This window comes from Panthera uncia (genome assembly GCF_023721935.1).
Source record: "Panthera uncia isolate 11264 chromosome C1 unlocalized genomic scaffold, Puncia_PCG_1.0 HiC_scaffold_3, whole genome shotgun sequence".
NCBI lineage: Eukaryota > Metazoa > Chordata > Mammalia > Carnivora > Felidae > Panthera > Panthera uncia.
The window spans coordinates 35,089,373-35,115,706 of record NW_026057584.1 but is presented as its reverse complement, the minus strand read 5'-3'; the positions used below and the strand labels follow the sequence as shown (position 1 = coordinate 35,115,706).

At 34.2% G+C, this 26,334-nt stretch overlaps 1 protein-coding gene across 5 annotated transcripts in view; it reads left to right on the top strand.

Annotated features, from left to right (window-relative positions):
* SGO2 (shugoshin 2) overlaps positions 1-25,316 on the top strand; it is a 46,649-nt gene extending 21,333 nt beyond the window's left edge. For all 5 annotated transcript variants that reach the window (XM_049615908.1, XM_049615907.1, XM_049615910.1 and 2 more), the window contains 4 exons: positions 9,988-10,121; positions 11,262-14,456; positions 15,435-15,585; positions 24,995-25,316. In XM_049615908.1, coding sequence (XP_049471865.1) covers positions 9,988-10,121; positions 11,262-14,456; positions 15,435-15,585; positions 24,995-25,010 — 3,496 coding nt within the window. In that variant the 3' untranslated portion in view covers positions 25,011-25,316. The remainder of the gene's footprint in view (positions 1-9,987; positions 10,122-11,261; positions 14,457-15,434; positions 15,586-24,994) is intronic.
* The last annotated feature ends 1,018 nt before the right edge of the window (positions 25,317-26,334 follow it).

Below are 26,334 nucleotides of genomic sequence, written 5' to 3'. Positions count from 1 at the left end.
GAGAGAAAAAGAGAAAGAAGCAGACCTCACACTCACCCGAGGCAGGGCTTCAGCTCACCCAATGCGGGACTCGAACTCACGATCTGTGAGATCATGACCTGAGCTTAATGAAGTTAGATGCTTAACCAACTGAGCCACCCAGGCGCCCTTCCTTTCATGTTTAGATCTTCAGTCTACTTAGAATTTTGGGTATGATGTGAGGGAAGGGTCATTTTTTTCATGTGTAAATCCTGTTGACCTTGTATCATTTAATGAAAAGACCACCCTTTCCCCACTTCACTGCAGTATTATCTGTATCATAAGTCAGATGACTGGATGTGTATGGGCCTGTTTCTGAACTCAATATTCTATTATATGAGTTTTGTCAATATCACATCATCTTAATTACTAGCTTTGTAATAAGTCTTGATGTTTGATAGTGTCAGTATCCATTTTCTTTATTTAGGTTTTTGTTCTTGAACATTATCTTAGCTCTTTTGACCCCTTTGCATTTCCAAGTGAATTTTAGAATCAGCTTATCAGTTTATACACACACACGCTCTCTCTTTCAGTTTTGGAATTTTGATTGGGATTATATAGAATATAGTTCAGTTTGGGGAAAATTGACATTTTATAAAATTGAATGTTCCGTCAATGAACATGGTATATCATTGTTTATTTAGATATTATGTATATTCTCTCATAGTTTTATACTTTTTTGAGTAGTTATTGCATGTCTTAGATTTTTTCCTACTTATCTGATCTTTAGTGCTATTCTGAATGTTATTGGTTTTATTTATTTATTTATAAATGTTTATTTGTTTTTGGGAAAGAGAGTGTGAACAGGGGAAGGGCAGAGGTGGGGGGACAGAGGATCCGAAGTGGGCTCTACCCTGATAGCAGTGAGCCTGATGCAGGGCTCACACTCACAAACTGTGAGATCATGATCTGAACCAAAGTTGGGCGGTCAACCAACTGAGCCACCCAGGCACCCCTGAATGTTCTTGTTTTTAACTTTAATATTCTTCTTGATGCTAGTATATAGAAGTACAATTAATTTTTGAATATCAACCTTGTTTCCAGTGACCTTGCTATTAATTTTAATAGTTTATCTGTAGGTTTTTTTTTCCATTTTCTATGAATATAACTTTATTATATATTATATATATTGTAATAGGGACAGTTTCCCCTTCTCTGCTTTAGTTTGTACACCTTTAATTTTTTTCTTATCTTATCATAGTGACTACTTTTTGTTCATTAATGAATAAAAGTAATAATAATGGAGATTCTTACTGTGTTCCCATTATTTAATATGTTTGCTTTTGGGTTTTTGTAGGTTCTCCTTAACAGAATAAATAGTTCCTTTGTGCTCCTGGTTTTCATGAATGGCTTTTTAATTTTATCAAATGCTTTTTATGTCACTGTCAAGAATATGTTATTTTTTCTTTTTTTTCTATTAATGTAATGATTTTTAATATTTTTTCTATTAATGTAATGAATTTTAAGCATTGATATTTGAATGTTAAATCATGATTACAATTGTGGAATGAACTGCTCCTGATGATACATCCTTTTGATATGTCAGTAAATTTTACTTGGTAACTTTTTAAAGGATTTTTCCTCATACGTTAATAATAAAGATAATTTATAATATTTCTTTATTGTAATAACTTGAGGTCCTAGTATTCATACTATGCTGGTCACAGTAAATGAGCTGATAAGTACATTTATTTTTTATTTTCTAAAAGTATTTGTGTAAATTTTTTTTCTTTAAATGTTTATGAGAAGTTATCTGGGCCTTTCATAGATAAAGGAATATTCAGGTTTTCTATTTTTTCTTGTGTCGGGTTTGTGTTTTCCAAAGTTTGTCCCTTTAATCTAAAATATCAAATTATTGGCGTATAGTTGTTGATAACAGCTCTAGTTACATGTTTAATGTTTGTAGGATATGTACTGATGTTCTCCTTTTCTTTAATATTGACTTTTCTCAATTTTTTTCTTGATTTGTTTTGCTTTAGGGATTTATCAGTTTTATTCATCTTTACAAAATGAATTGTCTTTTGGGCTATGTTGATGTTTCTTTTTAGTATATTTGTTTCCTGTTGAATTTAGTCTGCTCCTTATCATGTCTTGCCTTTCTGTTTTGCTTCTTTTCAAATTAAAACTGTGATTATTACTATTCTTAGTTATTTCTTGAGCTAGTTTACATTATTAATTTTCAGACTTTCTTTTAAAAAATATGCATTTAAGGTTGTTTTTCTGTAAGTATAGCTTTAGCTGCACTGCACAGTTTTTGATATGCCATATCCTTATTATCACTCAATTCACAATATTTTTTTTTTCTGTTCTGATATATACTTTTATCCATGGGTCATTAACAAGCATACCAAATTTCCAATCAGCTGGATGTTTTTTCAAATTACTTTTTATTGTTGATTTCTAGCCAGTTTCCATTGTAGTTACAGAACATAGATAAATGATTTTAGTCTTTTGAAATTTATTAAGACTTGCATTAAGACACAACTTGGTCTAATTTGGTAAATATTTTGGGTGCACATTAAAAGAATGTATTTTGTGGTTGTTGGATGCAGTATTTTATATATGTCAGTTTTATCAAGTTTACTGATTATATTGTTCAGAAATTCCATGTCTTTCTTGCTTCTGTTACCTATTCTATCAGCTACTGAGAGAAGTGCATTAAAGTCTACATCTATGATTATGAATTCATCTGTTTCTCCTTTTAGCTTAGTCAGTTTTTGCTTTATGTACTTTAAAGCTGTTAGTAGATGCATGTAAGTTTAGAATTGATTTGTTTTCCTGATGACTTGTTTTGTCAATATGAATTATTTCCAGAAATGACTCTTGCTTTAAAATCTACTTGTCTCAGAGACACCTGGGTGACTTGGTTAAGCATCCAACTTCGGCTCAGGTCATGATCTCTTGGTTCAAGGGTTTAAGCCCCACATTGGGCTCTGTGCTGACATCTCAGAGTCTGGAGCCTGATTCAGATTCTTCCTCTCTTTCTGCCCCTTCTCCACTCACACTCTGTCTCTCTCTCTCACTCAAAAATAAATAAACATTTTTTTTTTTAAGTGTACTTAGCCGATAGAACATTTCTCTGTACAGTAGAACTTTGGATTGCAAGTAACTTGTTCTGTGAGTGTTCCTCAAGATGAACAAACATTTCCAATAAATTTTAACTTATAAATAAGTGATGTCTTGCAATATGAGTAGTATGTGACACCAAATGTCACATAATCACAACTGAACCAATGGCTCTTGAAATTTGCTTTGATATTCAAGTGCTTTGGATTATACAAGCATGTTTCTGGAACAGATTATGCTCTCAAACCAAAGTTTTACTGTATATCTTTTTCTATAACTTTACTTTCAAATTCTGTTATATTTAAAATGCATATAATTACAGGGTGCCTGGGTGGCACAGTCGGTTGAGCGTCCGACTTCAGCTCAGGTCATGATCTCACAGTTTGTGAGTTTGAGCCCTGCATCAGGCTCTGTGTTGACAGCTCAGAGCCTGGAGCCTACTTCGGATTCTGTGTCTCCCTCTCTACCCCTCCCTTGCTCATACTCTGTCTCTCTCTCTCAAAAATGAATAAACTTAAAAAAAAAAAAGCATATAATTTCATTTTTTTAAAAAATGAATTCAGTTTAACATCTCTTTTAATTAGAATGTTTAATATGTTTACATTTAATATAATTGCTGATATAATTGGATTTATATCTGTCATCTAGTTATTTTATTTTTTAATTTTTTAAACATTTATTTTTGAGAGACAGAGAATGAGCATGGGAGGAGCAGAGAGAGGGGGAGACACAGTACCTGAAGCAGGCTCCAGTCTCTGAGCTGTCAGCACAGAGCCCAATGTGGGGCTTGAACTCACGAGTAGTGAGATCATGACCTGAGCCGAAGTCAGATGCTTAACCGACTGAGCCACCCAGGCACCCCTATTTTATTTTTTTTAAGTTTGTTTATTTCTTTTGAGAGAGACCAAGAGAGTGTGAGTGGGGCAGGAGCAGAGAGAGAATCCCAAGCAGGCTCTGTGCTGTCAGTGCAAAGCCAGACGTGGGGCTGGATCCCACAAACCGTGAGATTACGATCTGAGCTAAAATCAAGAGTTGGACACTTAACCCACTGAGCCACCCAGGCAGCCCTAGTTATTTTCTACTTGAGCAACCTGTTTTATGTTCCCTTTTCTCTCCTTTCTTGATTTCTTTTGAAATAAAATATTTTTTCTTATTTACATTTGTTAACTATTAATTTGTTATCATCTACTCTTCCTTTATGATTACTCTAGTGATAGCAGCATTCATCCTTAGATTGTTTTAACTCTCTAATACAAATTATTACTTTACCACTTTCTCAATAATGTTAGCACGTTAGAATGCTTAAGCTCCACATTTCTGTGTCCTACCTTTATGTAAATCTTATGTATTTTCATTTTCTATATATTTTAATCCCACAAATTGCTACTTTCATTTTTTTGTGTAGTTAAGATTCATTTAAATGATCTACATATTTAACTGTTCAATTTTTTCATATTGCTTCCTGCATTTTTTTAATTGCCCACTCAACTTTTTCCTCCAGCTTTACTGAGATAAAATTTACAAATAAGCTTCTTTCATTTTGATATTTCCTTTTAAGATAATATTCCTTCTGCTGAAAGAAATTCTTTATTCTTTCTTTTAATGCAGTTCCTGGCAATGCATTCATTCTGCTTTTGTTTTTCTGGAAACTTTTTATTTCATCTTCATTTTTGAAGAGTATGTTTGCAATTTAAAAATATTAGGTTGGGAATCATTTTTAGTGATTTAAAGATGTTATTTTATTGTCTGTGGCTTCTGGCTTTTCTTTGAAAAGGTAGCACCTTTTTTGCAAGTTGAAGAAAGACATTCCTTTTTTTTTTCTTTCTGAATTAACAGGGCTATTTTTTAAATTTATTTTTAATTTAAATCCAAGTTGGTTAATATATAGTGTAATAATGATTTCAGAAATAGAATTTAGTGATTCATCACTTACATGTAACACCCACTGCTCATCCCAACAAGTGTCTTCCTTAAAGCCCCTCACCCATTTAGCTCGTCCCCTAACCCAACACCCGCCAGTAACCCTCAGTTTGTTCTCTGTATTTAAGAGTCTCTTATGGTTTGTCTCCCTCTCTTTTTATACTATTTTTCTTCCCTTCCCTTATGTTCATCTGTTTTGTATTTAAAATTCTACATATAAGTGAAATCATATGATACTTGTCTCTCTCTGACTGGCTTATTTTGCTTAGCATAATACATTCTAGTTCCATCTATGTTGTTGCAAATGGCAAGATTTCATTTTTTGAACCCCAAGTAATATTCCATTGTATATAAATATCACATCTTTATCCATTCATCAGTAATGGACATTTGGGCTCTTTCCATACTTTGGTTGTTGTCAGTAGTGCTGCTATAAACATTGGGATGCATGTGCCCCTCCAAATCAACACTCCTGTATCCTTTGGATAAATACCTAGTAGTGCAATTGCTGGGCCATAGGGTCTATTTTTAATTTTTTGAGGAAGCTCCATGCTGTTTTCCAGAGTGGCTGCACCAGTTTGCATTCCCACCAGCAGTGTTGTTGCCCAAGTTGTTAATTTTAGCCATTCCGACAGGTATGAGATGGTATCTCATTGTGGTTTTGATTTGTATTTCCCTGATGATGAATGATGTTAAGCATTTTTTCATGTGTCTATTAGCCGTCTGGATGGAAAGACATTCCTTTTTATTCTGGTTTGCTCATTGTTTTTATAATGAATTTGTATTTTGTCAAAAAAATTTTTTTTCTGTCTGGAGAGAATCATGACTTTTCTCCTTTATATCTGGTTTCATCAATGTTTTTTCTCAGTTTTTCTTCCATTTCATATTTCATTGGTGTCTGCTCTTTATTATTTCCTTTATTTTACTCTTTAAAAATTGAGATATATTTTTCCTTTCTGTTAATGTGGTGACTTCAGTTTATTTGCGTTAAACCAAATTTTTATGTCACAAATTCCACTTGGTCATGGTGTATTATTCTTCCTATATATTGATGGATATGATTTGCTAACATTTTCTTTAATTTTTTTATCTGTATTTATAAGGGATATTGGTCTATAAACTTCTTACTGTAATTTTGATGGGTTTTGATAAGAGTTGTCCTGGCTTTGTAAAATGAAGAAATATTCCCTCTTCATTTTTTGAGTTTGTAAAACTGGTATCTCTCCATTACGTGTTTGAAAGAATTAATAAGATAGGTAATTTGGATGTGAGTTTTTAATTTATTAATTTGATTTCTTAAATAAATATGGAGCTTTTCAGATTTTCTAGTTCTTTTTAAGTCAATTTAGAAAATGTTTGTCTTTCCAGAAAATCATCCATTTTATCTAGGCAGTCAAGTTTTTTGTTATAAAGTTGTTTATAAAATGCCCTTATTATACTTTTTTTAAAATGTTTTTAATGTTTATTCATTTTTTTTTTTTTAACGTTTATTTATTTTTGAGACAGAGAGAGACAGAGCATGAACGGGGGAGGGGCAGAGAGAGAGGGAGACACAGAATCGGAAGTAGGCTCCAGGCTCTGAGCGATCAGCCCAGAGCCCCACGCGGGGCTCGAACTCACGGACCGCGAGATCGTGACCTGAGCCAAAGTCGGACACTCAACCGACTGAGCCACCCAGGCGCCCCAAATGTTTATTCATTTTGAGAGACAGAGCGTGAGCCGGGGAGGGGCAGAGAGAGAGGGAGACACAGAATCTGAAGCAGGCTCCAGGCTCTGAGCTGTTAGCACAGAGCCTGACACAGGGCTCGAATTCACAAACCACGACATCCAGACCTGAGCCGAAGTCAGGTGCTTAACCAACTGAGCCACCCAGGCGCCCCGCCCTTATTAAACTTTTAATTGTCTGTGACATCTGTAGTGAGGTTCTTTCTCTCATCCCCGATATTGGTAATTTGTATCTCTCTTTTTTTTTTTTTTTTTTTTTTTTTTTGCATTAATTCAGTGCTCCTATTTATCTATAGTGTTGTCAGTTTTATTGATCCCTTAAAGACCCAGCTTCTGGTTTTTTAAATATTTCTTTTTAGTTTTTCTTCCATTTCATACTTCACTGGTGTCTGCCCCTTTATTTATTTATTTATTTATTTAAATGTATATTTATTTTTGGAGAGACAGAATCTGAGTGGGGGAGGGGCAGAGAGAGAGAGGGAGACACAGAATCCAAAGCAGGCTCCAGTCTCTGAGCTGTCAGCACAGAGCCCCAATGCAGGGCTCCAACTCACAGACCACAAGATCACGACCTGAGCTGAAGTTGGATGCTTAACTGACTGAGCCACCCTGGTGCCCCATGTATCTGCTCTTTATTATTTCCTTTCTTCTACTTATTTTTTAAAATTGAGATATAATTCACATAACGAAGTTTTCCATAACTGGAAATACACCCTTTTAAAGTGTATAGTACAGTGGATTTGATTGATTGATTGATTGATTGATTGATTTAGAGAGCAAGCACAGGGGTGAGACAGAATCTTAAGCAAGCTCCACACTCCTCACAAAGCCTAACGTGGGGCTTGATCTCATGACTGGGAGATCATAACCTGAGCCAAAATCAAGAGTTGGATGCTTAACCAACTGAGCCCCCAGGCGCCCCACAGGAGATTTTAATATATTCACAAAATTTGCAATCCTCACCACTGTGTAATTCCAGAATATTTTCATTACATCAGAAAGAAAGCCTGTATCCATCAACAGTCACTTCCCATTCTGCTCTTCTCCAGCCCCTGGCAACCGCTAATCTGTTTTCTGTCTGTCTCTATGGATTTGCCTGTTTTGGACATTTCATATCAATGGAATCACACAATATGTGGCCCTTTGTGTCTGGCCTCCTTCACTTAGCATACTATTTTCAAGTTTCATCCATGTTGTAGCATGTATTAGTACTTCATTCATTTTTATGACAGAATAATTTTCAGTTGTTTGCATCTACCATATTTTGTTTCCCCATTCATCAGTTAATGAACAATTGTGCTGTTGTTACTTTTTGGCTATTATGAGCAATGGTACTATGACTATTCACACAAAAGTTTTTGTGTGGACATAGTTTTCAGCTTATGCCTACAAGTAGAATTGCTGAGTCCTGTAATAACTGTATGTTTAACTTTTGGAGGAACCACCAAACTGTTTGCCAAAGCTGCTGCATTGTTTTACATTTCTATCAGCAAAGTATTAGGAACCCAATTTCTTTACATCCTCACCAACACTTGTTATTACCAGTCCTTTTGATTACAGCCATTGTAGTGGGTATGAAGTGGTATTTCATTGTGGTTTTGATTTGGATTTCCCTGATGGTTAATGATACTGAGAATATTTGCATAATGAGCATATTTCATGATCATTTTATATTAGGATCATTCTGTCGGTTATCTTTTTCTCTTGAATTTGAATACTTTTTCCTGTTGCTTTATATTTTGAATAATATTGGATTGTATCCTGGATATTGTAAATCCTGTGTTGTAGAAAGTCTGGATTCAGGTGTTTTCCTCCAACAAGTTTGATGTTTTTATTTTAGGCAGTTACCTTGTCTGAACTCAAATTTATTATTTCCCTGTGAGGGGCAACATATGAAATCTCATTTCAGTTCGTTTATCCTTAGCAGGGTTGGTTGGAATCTCCTTCACATATTTGTGATTTATGGGTCAGCCAGAGATTGGGGGGGGGGCAGTTTACACACAAAATTTGGCCTTCCCCTCTCTATCTCATCTGTTATTTCCCCCATCACACACATTTTGCAGCTTTCATAATTATCCCTAATTTTGACCTTGAATCAATAAGAATGTAGACTTCTACCTTTTTAAAAATGTGGCACTGGCTGAGGGTGTAAACTCATCTTTTTTTAAGTGCTTTTTGTTTACTTTCCAGTTACTTCAGGTTGTTTTTAAAAATGTACATATTTTTTAAATGTTTATTTTTGAGAGAGAGAAAGAGAGGGAGGGGCAAAGAGTGGAAGACAGAGAATCCCAAGCAGGATCTGAGCTGACAAGCCCAAATCACGGCTTAAACTCACCAACTGTGAGATCATGACCTGAGCCAAGATGAAGAGTCAGACACTTAACTGACTGAGTCACCCAGGCACCCCATTTTTTAAAAATATTTTATCCAGAATTTATAGTCATTATGTTTGATAGAGTTGATTTAAAAATAGCTATTCAGCCATTACCAGAAGCAGAACCTCTCTCCTCTGTTTATTTTTGTTGACTTGTTTTTTTCAAGTGGCATAGAAATTTCTTCCCAATGGCTATTCTATTTGTTGCATTTAAATTTTTAACAAATATTTGTCAATATTTATTCTTATTATTGTCAATAATTTTTAAATATCTGATTTATTTGGCATTCAAGGCAAAGTCTTTATTGTTGGAGGATATTAATCCTCATTCTTTGAACTCAAGGTCAGTTTATCAAATTATTTCTGTAGGTTACTGTCTTCCCTCCACCCCCAACTACATTTAACTAACTACTCTAGGAATATGGCTCTAGTTTACATGGATGCCTTTTGGAAACATAGCTAACTTTAGTTCACACATAACTTTACATATAATTGTACTTCTTTGAAACTAAAGAAAGAGTTTTGGGTATTCCATAAAATTAATTGTAAGAAAACAATAAATATTACATATGAGTGAGTATTTGTAAGTATGTCTGAACTTTATTCATTTCATTAGTATTATCCTAAATGGTCAACCAGTGATTATATCAATTATTTCTTTTTGAGGCCGCTGGGGCTCTGGGAGTAAGAAGCATTCCTGTTCTATACTATTAGAAACTATCTCTTTCCTGCCTATAGTTGTCTTCATTGAACACAGAGAGATACCAGAGTGGGTTTATGGTTGGATCTTAAATAAATAGAATATAAAAAAGAACTATCCATGTAATTTTCTAAATAATGTTTATAAAATACAAAATTCTTCATTCATTTCCACTTGCCTTTAGGGTTCCATTAACTTCAAATGATGATGATGATGACGATGATGATGATAAAGAGAAAATACAATATGATGACAATATTATAGCAAAGACATCACCTGATATTCCCTTTTCAGTATCAACGAGACAATCTTTATCAAGTCAGTATAATTTGGAATTGTTATTTCTTAAAGAAAATAATCATCATATGTGTGGTTTAGATGATTCAGACATATTTCTTCTATTGCTATGCTTCCCAAAGATGAATATCAGTATTAATTTTGAATATCAGTATTAAAAAGTTACATTCATCGGATTTTTTTTCTTGAGGCCCAAGGTGTATATGCAGTTAATAAGTTGGACCCTCTTATGTTATAGATGTGCTAACTTCTACCATTTAAAACTGCTGGTGAAAAATTTAATTTTTAAGGAAACATGCTGACAAATGTCAGAACCACAGTGGCCTAACACTGTTATTCTGCAAGCAATATTTAGAAATGAATAATCCTGAAGAGCTTTTCTTGGTATCTTATTAGCTTATGAATTGAAAGATACCATATATTTATTTAGTTTCATCTCTCCTTTTCATAGACAATAAAACTGGAGGTCTAGATAGATTTAGTGACTTTTTCAAGATCATAGTCAAAACAAAAACTTGAGCCTGGAAAATGGTTGAGCCAGAGAAAATGATGACACTTATGTTTTATTTATGTGGTTATTTCTAAAATAATAATCCTTCAGTGGAGTCTGGCTTATGTATTTGTCATAGATTTACAGATTGGATTATAGAACCATAGGTATGTTTCATTTAGAACTTAGAATTGTTTTTCCTTTATAAAAATTGATGTGTGTGTGTGTGTGTGTGTGTATATATATATATATATATATACACATAAATTTTCACATAAATATTTATATAAATATTAGCTGCCTGCTTATAGCCTTTTGATAGTAATCCTTATCAGAGTTATCACTTTTATTTGGGTTCATTTGCTGGCCTCCTCCCATTTTAGAAATATATGTTAATGGCTCTGTTATCAGCTATATTCCCCAGTACTGTTGGGGCCAAGCTAGAGTGAATTCTAAGTATATATTTTCCATAGATACAAATGTAATGACTTATGAATACTCTGATCATTTCTACTTTATTTTCATTAGTGTAGATTCTTTATAGTATCTGAACAGAACATATTGTTAGAAATCCTCTCTGTGAAACAGTTTGATATTTAATCTAATTTGTTTAAAATAACAAATTCCTTGCCATTACTTATTTCTGAATTTTCTTTCCTCTTATTTTATAGAAAATCATTTCCACTCAGACCAAAGTTCCAAGAATTCTCTAATGAGTGAGATTAGAAATGCCCAGTCAATCAGCCACAGAAAGGAGAAACCATCTCCTAGTAATATAACTGAAAGGAAAAAACGTGTATCATCTTGGGAATCAAATAATCCTTCTACTGACAGTCTTCATGTGATGGATTTAGATCAACAACAGATTTCAAGTCGAGAATTTAATTGGCATGAGATAAATGATTGTACTAATGAAACAAATATCAAAATGCAGAGAAACATACAGTGCCTTCCTGACTCATCTGAGTCTACAAGTGAACCAGCTGCAGAGTACATGAATCCATTTCAGGGTAGTGATGACTATCAATTGCAGAAAACTGTATATGATGCTGACATGGATTTAACTGCTGGTGAAGTAAGCAAAATTGTTACAGTTTCAACAGGTGCTAAAAATAGAAGTGATAAAAAATCAAATGATTGTGAAATAAAAACTTTCAGAAAAGTGAAAGATTCAAGTTCTGAAAAAAAGAGAGAAAGATCTAAGAGACAATTTAAAAATAGTTCAGATATTGATATTGAGGAAAAGATTGAAAATGGACCAGCAAAAAAATCAGTTGTTGTGGATGGCAAAGGGAATTCAGAAGATCCAAATTTTATTTTCAGTGCTGAGCAGCTGACTCAGTTGAACATACTGAAGGAAGTAACCCTTCATAATGGCTTTGATCAAGATGACAGAGAAAGTATACAGCATAATAAAAAAAAGAAGAGAATACATGTAACAAATGAACAAGAGGAAACCAACTCTTTCTCCCAAAGTTCAGATAAATTCCAGCAGGAGAGTAAATTTGATATGGGTCAGAGTTCTGTAGCTTATCATAAAAGTAAAGCTTCTAGACAGACATTTGTGATTCATAAGTTAGAAAAAGGTAACTTATTCCCAAACCAAAAAAATAATGAAACCACTTCTGAAAACCTAGAAGTCACAAGTGAATTTCAAACAGCCGATCTTTCCACCAAAAATAATGGAAGTTTATGTGATTATAAGACCCAGAATATGTCGTATTTGAAAAAGCATGTCACTGATAAGCAACCTACTCAGCAACATCAATCAAAAATAAATGAGAAGCTTAAGCAGAAAGTAAATCGGAGGACAGAAATAATTTCTGAATCAAACCAAGTATATGGGGATAGTGGTAAAGATGTGTATGGCCCAGAAAAAGGTAACTTTTCCTTCCAAACCCAAGAGGATAAAGAAACCATCTCTGGAAACCTAGAAGTTTCAGATGAGTTTCAAAAACCTGCTGTTTCCACCATTGGTAATGGAAACCTGTATGATTGTGAGATCCAAAATGTGTTGGATATGCAAAAGCAGATCACTAATGTGTACCCTGTTCAGCAAAATGAATCAAAAGTTAATAAGAATCTCAGGCAGAAAGTAAATCGGAAGACAGAAATAATTTCTGAAATGAATCATTTAGATAATGGCAAAAATGTGTATTGCCCAGAAAGGGGTAATTCTTTCTTCCTAACCCAGAAAGATAAAGAAATCATCCCTGAAAATCTAAAAGACCCAAGTGAGTTCCAAACACCTGCCCTTTCTACCAAAGATAGTAGAAAACTATACGATTATGAGACTCAAAATGTTCTAGGAGTGAAAAAGCATATCCATGATATGCAACCTACTTGTCAAAATGAATCAAAAATAGAAAAGAAGCTTAGGCAAAAGGTGTGTCGGAAGACAGAAATAATTTCTGAAATCAACCAAGTATATGAGAATAATGACAAAGACATACATGACCCAGAAAAAGATAACTTACTTTCTCTAACCCAAAAGGAAAAAGAAACCATCCCTGAAAACCCAGAAGGCTTAAATGAATTTCAGATAGCTGATCCTTCCACTGAAGGTAATAGGAACCTATGTCATGAGACTCAAAACATTTTGGGGGTGAAAAAACATGTTACCGATATGCCACTTGCAAAGCAAAATGAATCAAAAATAAATAAGAGGCTCAAACAGAAAGTAAATCGGAAGACAGAAATAATTTTAGAAATGAACCGAGTAAATGAGTTAAAAAAAAAAGGCGTGCATGACCCAGAAGAAGGTAACTTCTTTTCCCTATCCCAAACAGATAAAGAAACTATTTATGAAAACCTAGAAGTCACAAGTGAATTACAAACAGCTTATCTTTCCACACAAAATAATGGAAATTTGTATGATTATGAGACACAGAATGTGTTGGATTTGAAAAAGCATGTCACTGATATGCGACCTGCTCAACAGAATGAATCAAAAATAAATAAGAAACTTAGGCAGAAAGTAAATCAGAAGACAGAAATAATTTCTGAAAGGTGCCCCATATATGGGGATAATGGTAAAGATGTACATGATCAAGAAAGCTATATAAATGGTCTGGATTTTCAAGTAAATAAATCTAAACAAATACTTGAATGCCAAGGTATTATCAGTGGGTGTGCTATGGAAATTGATAGCCATGAAAAGGAAAACTGTGATCAAATTTCAAATCTTTACAAACTAGTTAAAAAGCATGGGAAAGAATCATCAGGAAAGACCACGATTTTGGCCAAAGGTAAAAAATCTATTTTGCAGTTAGCAGATTCTTTACAGACATCTGTCTCAGAATCAGGTTTAAAATCTATTACTAATGAAGCAGATTCTGATCCTGGTAAGCAGCAGAATCCAAAGGAAAGAACTACAACTCTGAATGAAAAAAAGAAAAACATTCCCTTTGTGGAAGTGATAAAAGAAGGAGAGTGCCAGGTTAGAAAAGTTAAAAAAATGGCATCTAAATCAAAGAAAAGGAAGATCTTCATCTATCCTTCTTCAGATAACCATGAAGTAATGCAGGTAATATCTGACACTGATCAGGGAATATCAGTTGAATCTGAACAGGCTAATGAGGAAAAAATTTTGGAAAATGAGAAAGTTATCAAAATGAAGCCAGACTTTTACACAAAGGCATTTGAATCTTTGTCTCAGGTATATTCACCTAACATACAAGATTCTTCCTTTAACAGTGTTCCTGGGGATTCAGTACCTCTAAGTATTTCTTCTAGTAAAAATCTGATAATAAAAGAAAGTTTTGCCCTGGAGAGCTCACCAATCTTTCAAGTAACTGATGATGTACATGAGAAGATGAAAGGCATGAAATTCAAAGTCAACCAGAGAACACAAAAATCAGAAATAGGTAGGTCAAAAGCTGAAGTGATCAAGTTTTAAAAGTGTATTTTCTTTTTTCATTTAACCAGTAAAGTATGTCCTGATATTTTTATGGAGTTTAATATTTAACTGTGTAGCTGATCTATAGAAACAATATACAGTATTTGTTTTTGTGTGTGTGACTTATTTCACCTAGTATAATGCCTTCAAGATCCTTCTGTATTTTTTTTTTTTTTTGGTATTGTTTCAAATGGTAGGATTTCCTCATTTTTTATGGGTGAAAAATATTCATAGCATGTATATATATGTTCTATGCAAATAGAATATATATGTTCTATGCAAATAGAATATATATGTTCTATATATTTGTGTGTGTGTGCGTGTGTGCGTATACACACACATACATGCACACACCCAACTTCTTTATCCATTCATCCATCAATGGACATATCTTGGCTATTGTAAATAATGCCTATGAACATGGGGGTGCAGATATCTTCTCAAGTTTGAGAACACCAGGATTTTGGTGTATAAAGCTATTCCAGATAGAAGGAATATTGAAGCAGATGAAGTGCAAAAGTTTGAGTTGCAGGCCATTATAGAGGACTGGTGAGTCATCTTTCATCTCTATATTCCTCGTGGTGCCTTTCACAGAGTAAACAATCGATAACAAATGTTGAATGAATGTGTAGTAATTTGTATGATTCTGTGAATCAAGACTTGTGACTTGTGAAAAATTTTTATCAGCCTATATGTGGTTTATATAGTTTGATACTTTGCTTAAAATATTAAATCTCATTTCCTCTCATTGCTGGAAAAAACACCTGATTTATAAATAATTTAAGTGCTACTATTATAATATTTAAAATTACAACTTGATGATTGTTAAGTTTAAAAATTTGCTGTCAGCTATTTGCAAACCACAAATATCCCATATCTATTTCTATATGGGAGATATCCTGTATCTCTCTCTATATGCTTATAGTGAAAATAATATTCTTTTCAGGTGGTAGAACACTGCAGGACTTGACAAATACCAGTTTTATTTCAAATAACACTGCTAACGCTGAAAATAAGTCAGAAAATCCATCTTTAGAGCTACCAAGCCGAAGAAGAAGGTGTACTCCTCTCTATTTAAAAGAGCCAAATCTCAAAAGGTAAGTATTTCAGTGATATTAAAGTGATTTCAGTATGATAATATAAAATATATGCTTTAAAAGAAATTCCTGCCTGAATTGTATTTGAACACTTCTGAATATCAGTAGATTTTTGATATATAACAACCACAGTAATGATCTAGATGAGATTTGAAGAAATATCTTCTTTTATTCTTTGAACAGGCTTTGTAAAAAACTGCTGTCTATGATTTGCATAGCACTATTTCCATGTCTGTTATCTTCATTAGTTTTCTACCTTGTTCCCTAGAAAAATTGAAAATGGCTTTGTTTGTTCTTTGGCCTTAAAGACTAATAGTCTTCTTTCTTTTTAAAAATATCAAATTTCCCCAACAAAGAGAACATAGTACTCCTCGTATTTATACATCACTCAGCTTCAATTGTTATCAATATTTTGCCTTACTTATTTCGTCTGTCCTTTTTTGTTGTAGTATTTTTTTTTTAATGTTTTTATTTATTTTTCAGAGAGAGGGAGAATGAGTGAGCACAAGTTGGGGCAGAGAGAGGGAGACACAGAATCCAAAGTAGGCTCCAGGCTCTGAGCTGTCAGCACAGAGCCCAATGTAGGGCACGAGCCATGAGATCATGACCTGAGCTGAAGTTGGATGCTTAACCAACTGAGACACCCAGGCACCCCTGTTGTAGTATTTTTAAAGCAAATCCCTAATATTGGGTCATTTATTCCAAAAGCACTTCTATATATATCTCTCTTAAAAAAAAGGAACTTCTTAACAAACTTCTTAACAAAACTAGAAAACCATGATCACATCAATTATCAATATGAATTGTCAACACTCTCTTACTGTCATCTAATTACCAATTCCTATTCAAATTCCCTTAATTATCTCAAAAAATGTCCAGATGCCTTTTACATGTATTTTATTGAAAATCTCACTTAAATTTTTTTTTCAAATGTTTGTTTATTTTGGAGAGAGAGAGAGAATGAACAGGGGAGGGGCAGAGAGAGAGGGAGAGAGAATCCCAAGCAGACTCTGTGCTCTCAGCACAGAGCCCGATGTGGGGCTCAAACTCAACAAACTGTGAGATCATGACCTGAGCCAAAATCAAGTCTGACGCTTAACCAACTGAACCATCCAGGCGCCCCTCATTTTTTTTAAAAGGGTAAATGAAGTAGCTTGTTTTGCAGATCCTGATCATATTTGGGATCATATTTTCAAAAAGAGAAAAGTATTCTTAAATGTTCTTGTCCTTTGCATTGTTTCAATGTTTGCTTCTTTTATAAATGAAAACTGTTGATGGTTCTGACAGGTAGTTTAAGACAACCAGCACATGGTAGCAATACAAAGGAGTTACGGTAGAAGAGAAACAAAAGTGAAATAAAGGATCAAAGCATTTTTTAAATAAAACGACTTTATCGAGTTATATTTCACACACCATCCATATCAACATTCAAAGTGTATACTTCAGGGCTACCTGGGTGGCTCAGTTGGTTAAGCGTCTGCCTCTTGATCTCACAGTTTGTGGGATCCAGCCCCATGTCTGGCTTTGTGTTGATAGCACAGAGCCTGCTTGGTATTCTCTCTCTCCCTCTCTCTCTGCCCCTCCCCAATGCTCATGTACGCTCTCCCTCTCTTTCTCGAAATAAATAAACTTTAAAAAAAGTATATACTTAAGTGTTTTTTTAGTATATTCACAGATATGCATACCATTACCACAATTTTAGAACATTTCTTCATCTCAAAAAGAAACCCCATGCCATTACCCAATATTCCCATACCCCCCAGCCCTAGTCCTATCTCAGTAGATTTCCCTCTTATGAATATTTCATATGAATGGAATCATAATATGTGGTCTTTGTGACTGGCTTCTTACATTTGGCATAATGTTTTCAGGTTTTATCCATTGTCATAGCATGTATCAGTATTTCATTTCTTTTTAGGACTGAATAATAATCTATCATATAGATAATAACACATTTTATTTATTCACTTGTCTCTTGATGGACACTTGTTTCCATCTTTTGGTTATTATGAATAATCCTGCTATAAAGATCATTTGCAAGTTTTTGTGTCTACATATGTTTTGGTTTCTCTTGGGTATATGCCTAGTTATGGAATTCCTGGGTCATATGATAACTCTGTTTAATCATTTGAGGACTGCTGACTGTTTTGCAAAGCTGCTGCACCATTTTATTCACATTATCACCAGCGATGTATGAGGATTCTGATTTCTCAATTTCCTTGTCTGCACACTTGTTATTTGTTTTTTGATGATTCTAACCATAATAATGAGTGTAAAGTAGTGGCATGTAATAGTTTTGATTTGTATTTCTCTGATGAATAATGATGTTGAGCATCTTTTCATGTGTTTATTGGCCATTTGTATATCTTCAAAGAAAAATGTATTCAGATCTTTCTCCCTTTTTTCAATTGGGTTATCTTTTTTGTTACTGAGTTGCAAGTTACACTTTTTTATTTTGAACTAATTTTAGGTTTATCAAAGAGTTATAAAAATAGCATAGAGGTTCCTCACCCAGCTTTGCTTAATTTTAACACAGTACAATGATCTAAATTAGAAAATTAGCATTGGTACATTATTGTCAACTGTAAACGATAGCTGTCCATTATCATCCTTTGCTGTTTTAGAATCCAGGATCTTACCTTGCATATAGTTGTTGTTTTTCCTTAGCCTCCTTCAGCCTATGACAGTTCCTTACTCCTTCCTTTTCCTTTTATGACTTTGACAATTTGAAGACTAGTGGTCAGTTATTTTGTAGAATATCCCTTAGTTTGGTTTGTCTTTTGTTTTCTCATGATTACAATGCAGTTTTGCATTTTGGGCAAGAATTCTGAAGAAATGGTGTGTCCTCATTGCATCATATGAAGGGGGTTCATCGTGTCAGTTTGTCTCCGTAATGTTAACCTTGATCACTTGATTGAGGAGGTGTCTGCTGGGTTGTTGGGTTTTTTTTTTCCACTATAAAGTTACTATCTTTTCCTTTGTAGGTGATGAACATTGGAGAAGTTGCTTTGAATCTGCATCCTGTTTTTCCTCAAACTTTCACCCACTAATTTTAGCATCCATTGATGGATCTTGCCTACAACAGTTCTATTTCTTCCTAATAGTGGTTTTCTGTCTCCCTCTTTCCTTCTACATTTATTGGAATTCTGTAAGGAAAAGCTGTTCTTTCTCCCTCATTTATTTATATCACTGTTGACTCATGGATGCTTATTCTGTAAGTTAAAATCTAATACTATCAGGGGCGCCTGGGTGGCGCAGTCGGTTAAGCGTCCGACTTCAGCCAGGTCGCGATCTCGCGGTCTGTGAGTTCGAGCCCCGCGTCAGGCTCTGGGCTGATGGCTCGGAGCCTGGAGCCTGTTTCCGATTCTGTGTCTCCCTCTCTCTCTGCCCCTCCCCCGTTCATGCTATGTCTCTCTCTGTCCCAAAAATAAATTAAAAAAAAAAAAAACGTTGAAAAAAATCTAATACTATCAATAGTTATTTTATTGCTCAGATAATTCCAGCTTGGCTATTAGGATTTCCTTTATGGTGGCTTCCTTCTGTGTTCTTTTAACAAGACCATACTATATTTTGAGCGCTTCCTTACTTTCTGACACAAGATGTTCAAGGGTCATCTTAGTGTTTTTCCTACCCCAACTCCCAAATCAGACACGTTTTCAAAGATCCTGTTTCCTTTGATTGAAGAATTTTATTTAGAAACCATGATCTGGGCACTAGGTACTTTTAATATTTATATTGTGTTGCATTAGTTGGCTATATTACTGCATAACAGTGTTACCATAAACCTAGTAGCCTAAAACAACATACATTTATTACTCTCAGTTTCTGTGGACCAGGAAGCTGGACTGGCTTAATTGGGTGCTCTACTTAATGTCTTACAAAGCTGTAATTAAGATGTTTTCCAAGATGGTTCTCATCTGGAAGCTCCACTGTGGGAGAATCTGCTTTCAAGATCACACAGATTGTTGGCAAAATTTATTTCCTTGTAGTTATGGGACAGAGGGCCCCAGCTTCATGCTGTTGGCTGGAGGCTGTCCTCAACTCCTAGAGGCCACTCTCAGCTCCTTGCCAAATGGCCTCCCAAAATGGTTCCTTATTTCAAAGCTAACTAGAGTCTATAGAGCAAATCCTTTAGCAAACAGAGTATTATATGGTGAAATGTCATCTTAGAAGTGAGACATCCCATCACCTTTGCCATATTGGTTAAATGCGAGTCACAGTTCCTTAAAGAGAAGGAGTTAACCCAAGGGCATGAACATCATTATGAGTGTGTTGGGAGGGATCTTCTTAGAGGCTGGTTACCACAGGGGTCATTGCTGTTAGGCCCTCTCAGCAGACAGAGCTAGGAAATGTATGTATGTATGCTAATCCCTACGTATACACACTTTCATATTTTTCTATTTGTATATGTAGTAAAAACAATGAGTTTATATTGATATCTCTGATTCCAGTTCAACACCACAGGGTTCATTTTAGCTTTGCTTATTCATGATTTCTTCATCAGCAAGAAGCATGGCTTTCATTATCTATAATACATTTCCTTATTTGTTCATTTGTAGCATACACATAAAGTAGTTTCAGAATTGCTGACTCCTATCCCTGTGAGAAACATATTTACTAACTAGATTATAACACTTAGATTTGGTTCTTTTTGTCATGGTTTAGTTATTTTCCTTACCATAACCCCTTTCCAAAGTAGTTATGTTATTCACTTGTAATTTATTTAGGTACATTTGTTATTGTTGGTATTCCATTTTCTTCTGTTTCTTGGTAGGTTTTGTTGTTTACTTTGAGGTATGTGAAATATTTGGTTTATACAAATCAAAGCTATTCAAAATGTGTATGCAGAAGTGTGCCTTGGTGGCTCAGGTGGTTGACTATAAACCAGAATAAATGAATGGATATAAAAAAAGAGAGAAAAAAATGGTATATGCAGAGAATGTCAACTACTTTATCTCATCTACCCTATTCCCATTACCCTCTCTTTCTATCCTATTTTTTCTATACGCCTCCTCCTAGGGGTAACCAGTTTCTTTAGTTTCTGGCTTATCCTTCCTAAAGAAATATAGATCCATTTATATTCCCCTTTTTCTTACATAAAGGCAGCATACTATAGCTACTCTGTTGGGCTTTGCTGTTTTTCATTTAACAGTGTATTCTGAAAATCATTCCCTGTCAATTTGTAGAGATTTTCCTTATCCTTTTTTTACAACTGTATAATACTTAATTGTGTATAGATATACTATAGTCATGCAATAACATTCCTTTATAGCACATTTAGGTTGTTTTCAATATTTTGCCATTATAAGTAATACTACATTGAATAATCTGTGCATATATCTTTTCATATTGTTGGAAGTGTATCTTCAAGGTAAATTCCTAAAAGTGGGATTGCAGGGGTGAAAAATGAACACATGTAGTTTTGTTAGGTCTTGCCACACTTCCTTCCAGAAGCTAGTACCAATTTGCATTACCAGCTGCAGCCTATGGCACTGTTGCCCCACATTGTAATCATATGTAATATATTGTCATATTTAAAAATTTTTGCCACTCTGATAAGCAAGAAATGGTATCTTGGTGTTGTTTTATTTGCCTTTCTCTATAAGTGAATTTAAATGCTTTTCTCATGCTTGGGGGTCATTATATAATCTTTTAGTCTGTTCATAACTTTTTTGTTTTTCATTGTGTTTCTGGTCTTTTGTCCCTCAGTTATTAAGAATTCTTTATGTATTAGGGATATTAGCCCTTGTAGTATGTGTAGCCAGTATTTTTTTTAGTTTATCATTTATTTTTTTACTTTATATTTTTAATCATGTAAACATTTTAAATTTTTATATAGTCATTTTTGTCAATCTTTTCTTTCATTCTTTTTGAATTTTAAGTCATAGTTAGAAAGTCTTTCCCTCTACGATGATTAAAGGGGAATTCATCCATATTTTCTTCTAGTATTTATATTGTTTCATTTCTTACATAAAACCCTAATCCATTTAGAATTTGTTTTCTAGCATGAGATGTAAGATATGGATCTAATTTTGTCTTTTTTCTGAAGGCTACCCATCTGTACTGGCACCATTCATTTATTAAAAAATACATCCTTATCCCTAAAGATTTGAGATGTCAAACATGTCACATTTTAAATTTCTATATGTATTTGATGGGGTCTAATGCTGGACTTTTTATTCTACTGCAGTGATCTACCTGTCTACTATAGAGGCTTTATATGATGTTTTAATGTCTGGTAAGGCTACTGCCTTCTCATAGTTTTTCATTGTTTCCTTGGGTGTTATTACATGCTTATTTTTACATAGAACTTTAGACTTTAGTATTTGCTTGGCAAGCTCAGCACTATTGACATTTTGAGCTAGATATTTCTTTGTTGTGGGAGGCTGTTCTGTGTACTGTAAGATATTTAGCAGTATCCCTGCCTTCCACCCAGTAAATATCAGTAGTACCCATCCATTTAAATTAATCAAAAATATTTCTACATGTTGCAAAATGTCACCTAGGGATTAAAATTGTCCTGAGTTAAAAACGATTGGTCTGGCTTGCTGGTATTTTTATTGGGATTGCATTGAATTTCTACCTTAATTTAGGAAGAACTCAATCTTTGTATTGAGTTGTGCTGTGTAAGAACAGATGTCTTTTCTATTTATTCAAGTCTTCTTGTATAACCTTTAGAAGTGTTTAAAAATGTTCCTCATACAGGTTTTACACATTTCTTGTTAAGTTGATTTGTAGGTAGTCTTTGTTGCTATTATAAATGGACATATAACTTAGACATATATAATCATGCTCAGTATTTATTGTTTGTGAGTATGAAAAGTGTTGAATTCTGTGTAAGTTTATAACTGGCTACTTAACTAAATTTCCTTTATTCTCTATCCCATTGATTCTCTCAAGTAAAACTCAGTGGAAGAGGAATACTTGAGGAGTACTATGAAATCATCTGAGAATAGAGTTAATTTTACTTCTTTACCCATTCATATGCCTCTGATTGATTTCTCTTGTTTAATGGCATTGGCTAATACCTCAAGTATAGTTTGACATAGTAACAGGAATAGTGGGCATTCTGGCTTGTTCCTGACTTGAGTGGAAATACCTCTGTTGTCTCTCCATTAAATGAGATAATGGCTTTAGGATGAAGGTGTGTATATATATATATATATATATATATATACACACACACACACACACATATATATATATACACACACACACACACACACACACATATATATATATATATATATATATATATAAAATTTATGACATTAAGAAAATGTCCCTCAATGTCTACTGAATGTTTTAGTCATGGGTGAGTGTTGCATTGTGTCAAGGACTTTTTCAGTATCTATGAAAAAATAGTATGCTTTATTTCCTTAGATTTATTAACATGGTGTATGATAATAGGTTTTCTAATATTGAACCAAACTTGCATTCCTGGAATAAATCTCACTTGGTCATGGTATATGTTTTTCATAATGTGGTATTGGATTTGCTTTTGTAACTGTGCTGTGAGTACTTGAAAAAGAATATGTATTCTCTATTATCAGAGTATAGAGTTTGATGTATATTCGTTAAGATTTACCCCTACATTGCTTAGATTTTCTATCTCCTCACTTATTCAATGCTTTGGGACTTAAAAGATAAAGACTTTAAAAAATGTATTTGTATTACCTTCCTGATAACTTCTGCCTCGCCTGTCCTCAATGCTTATGATGATCACTCCATAATACATTGAAGCAGTTTCATTCAGGATCTGTCCTCACTGGGAGCCTATCAGAAGCTGTGATATATACCTGCTGGATGCCATGCCCAATCCAAAAAGAAAATAAAAGGCAGCTGGGTTGTCATCATTCTTAGTATTTATACTAAATGTTTATTGTGATATTTACTTTTAAAACACTTATCAGCTAAACCATTAACCAAATAATCTGTATGCCCAGTACATCTAAATTAAAATAGAATACTATTTCATTACAGCATTTTGCTATATTTAGAATAGGTAACTCTTTTGAAAGAATTATTAAATTCTATCTAATTACCCAAGGCAGTGGTATCATTGGCTCTGGAGAGGAGTACAAAGGAGAGAAAGAGACCTACTTTATCTCTACCATTTATACTTTGTAATTTGGCCCCGTGCGTGTACATCTTATCTAAAAAATATATATACTGTAAAGAATAAATACAACTCTACTTCTTATAATATGACCAACCAGGTGCATGGTCAACCTAAAAATAAAATTACTAGGTAAAATATTAAAAAAACAAAACAAACAAAACCCTTGAACAAATCTGTTAGCTAGAAGAAAAGAAAGTTCATATCAGAAACTAAATGAGAGCAGGAACCCAGAGAGGTAGGTGGACTCTGAAACTGGCTTTTGCCCAAAGGCATTTCTCTAATTAAGTGAACCTAAGTGTTGGATTCACATAGCCTTATGGGGCTGAGGACAGAAGGCATATCCTCAGGTTTAGCTAAAATGAAGAGTCTAATAGTAGATCACCTTCAATAAAGTTAAGCTACTCTCAGTAGGAGAGCAAACTAAAAACAACCTTACCACCAGCTTTTTTAAGCCCCAGGAAATAACATTGGTACTGAACTGAGGAGAAAAAAAATCTTCTGAGAATTTGTAACCAAAATCAAACTCTCCTGCATTGCAGCTGGAATTCACAGTATCTGGAAGTCACAGAAAACCTCAAGCTGAGGATTTAGTATTAGTCAATGACTTGTAGTGCCCCCTTTGTCTGTCAGAAGCAAATATAAATATTTTCTAGGGCTCTCCTTCATCTCAGTCATCAACAAATTTTCCACAGATAAAGTTCTGAGGGAAATGAGCAGTTACCTCATAGTAAACACTACACATGCAAGGGAACAAGGTGCCAGCAGAAGCAACTGATAGCAGGATTAGATACAGAATATAAAATAAGACTGTTTAATGTTTCAGTGAAGGAAAGACTTGGAAATGAATAAAGGTGTTGAAAAAAAACAAGTTAACTAAAGAAGAACAAGCAGGAGATAAACACAGTTCAGGGTAGTGGTTACTTCTTGGGGGACGACGGGGATGTGATCAGAAAGGGGCACACTGGAAGCTTCTGAGGTGTGGTAACATTTCAGTTCTTAACCTGGGTGGTAGGTACATCAACATTTATTTGATTGTTTTTAAGTTATACATTTTCATATTCTCTTTTATGTATGCCAAAGTTAATAATAAAAAAGAAATATATAGTAAAGTATGTAATGTGTAAAATCTAAGCTAGTCAATTTTTCTTAACCCCTATTTTATAATTCCCACAATCGTAGAGTATTCCAAATTATATGATGCAGCCATTTTTTTCTCCATGCTTCACAGCAAAAGTATTAGCTTTATGTTGTTAGTATTGTTTATCTTCCTTTTTTTCTACTTTGCAGGAAGATGAGAAGATGACGTGAATTTATGGAATCTGGGGTTTTTTTGAATTCTCAAACCATAACAAGTCAAAACAAGGATCAAGAAGATGAAATGCATGATGAAAGCTTTTTTTACCCCCACCTTTTCATGAGTGTTAATTTATTCATTCTTATGTTTAGATGTATGTGCATAAAGTATCTATTTTGTAATGTTCAACTTCTGTTATCATTTTGGTCAGCCTATAACTTATCTTCCTGTTGGTGTAAGCCTCTTTCAACCAAACAGCCATTAACTAAGCAAAAGCTGTTAACCTTTTAGCCAAATAAAATGTGTTGTGAAATATTTTTTCATTGGTTATCTTGTTGCTTACCAAGCTATCTTGTTTTGTTTTTAAACCATACAATATATGTGAACACACAGAAGATTTTAAAAGTTGCCTTCTGCCCTGGCCGGTTTTCTGTCACGCTTCATTCTTATACTTTCAGAATTACCTGTTAGGTGTTGATTTCTGAATTCTTTCCATTATATGTAATCTGATGACTTGGCTGAGGGGCTTAACCTTTCAGGTTCTTTTAAATTTGGTTTTTATAACTTTCATTTCTTTTTATTTTATTTTATTTTATTTTATTTTATTTTATTTTACTTTTTAGAGAGACAGCACGAGCTGAGGAGAGGGACAGAAGGGGAGAGAGGGAAAGAGAAAAAAATCTTAAGCAGACTCCACACTCAGCATAGAGCCCAACATGGGGCTCAATCCCACAACCCTGGCTGGGATCATGACCTGAGCTGAAATCAAAAGTCAGATGCTCAACTTACTGAGCCACCCAGGTGCCCCTTATAACTTTATTTTAAAGATTGCTTACTACAAAGTAATAAATCCTATTCCTATCCAAGATCAGTGAACATAGCTTAGTGTATTCAAATGACTAGTCAAATTCTATTCTGCCTAGATAGAAAAGCTTGCTTACATAATATCTGACAACTAAAAGGGTGGACTTAGAAACCTACATTTTTAACAAACATTTCAGATAATTCTAGAGCAGACTGTCCTAGGATCAAACTTTGAGGAATTGCTGTAGGAGTATAAAATCTCACAGAACTTACTCATAACATCGACAATGTGGTTTGAATGGAGGCCTTATTAAAGGAACGGTTTACACAGTGTTTAAGAGCTTGGCACCCGGCAGTCTTTGTTCTCTTTCATGTACTCCTATTACTTGAAGACTTGGGACCTCCTAGAGTTAGTCTCCAGTCTTATATTTTTGTTCCTATTGTTTCTATTTTTTCTCCCTTCTATGAGACTTTTATTGCTGGTGGAATTTGGTCACAGTAAGAAACAATTCTCCTACTTCCAGATTAT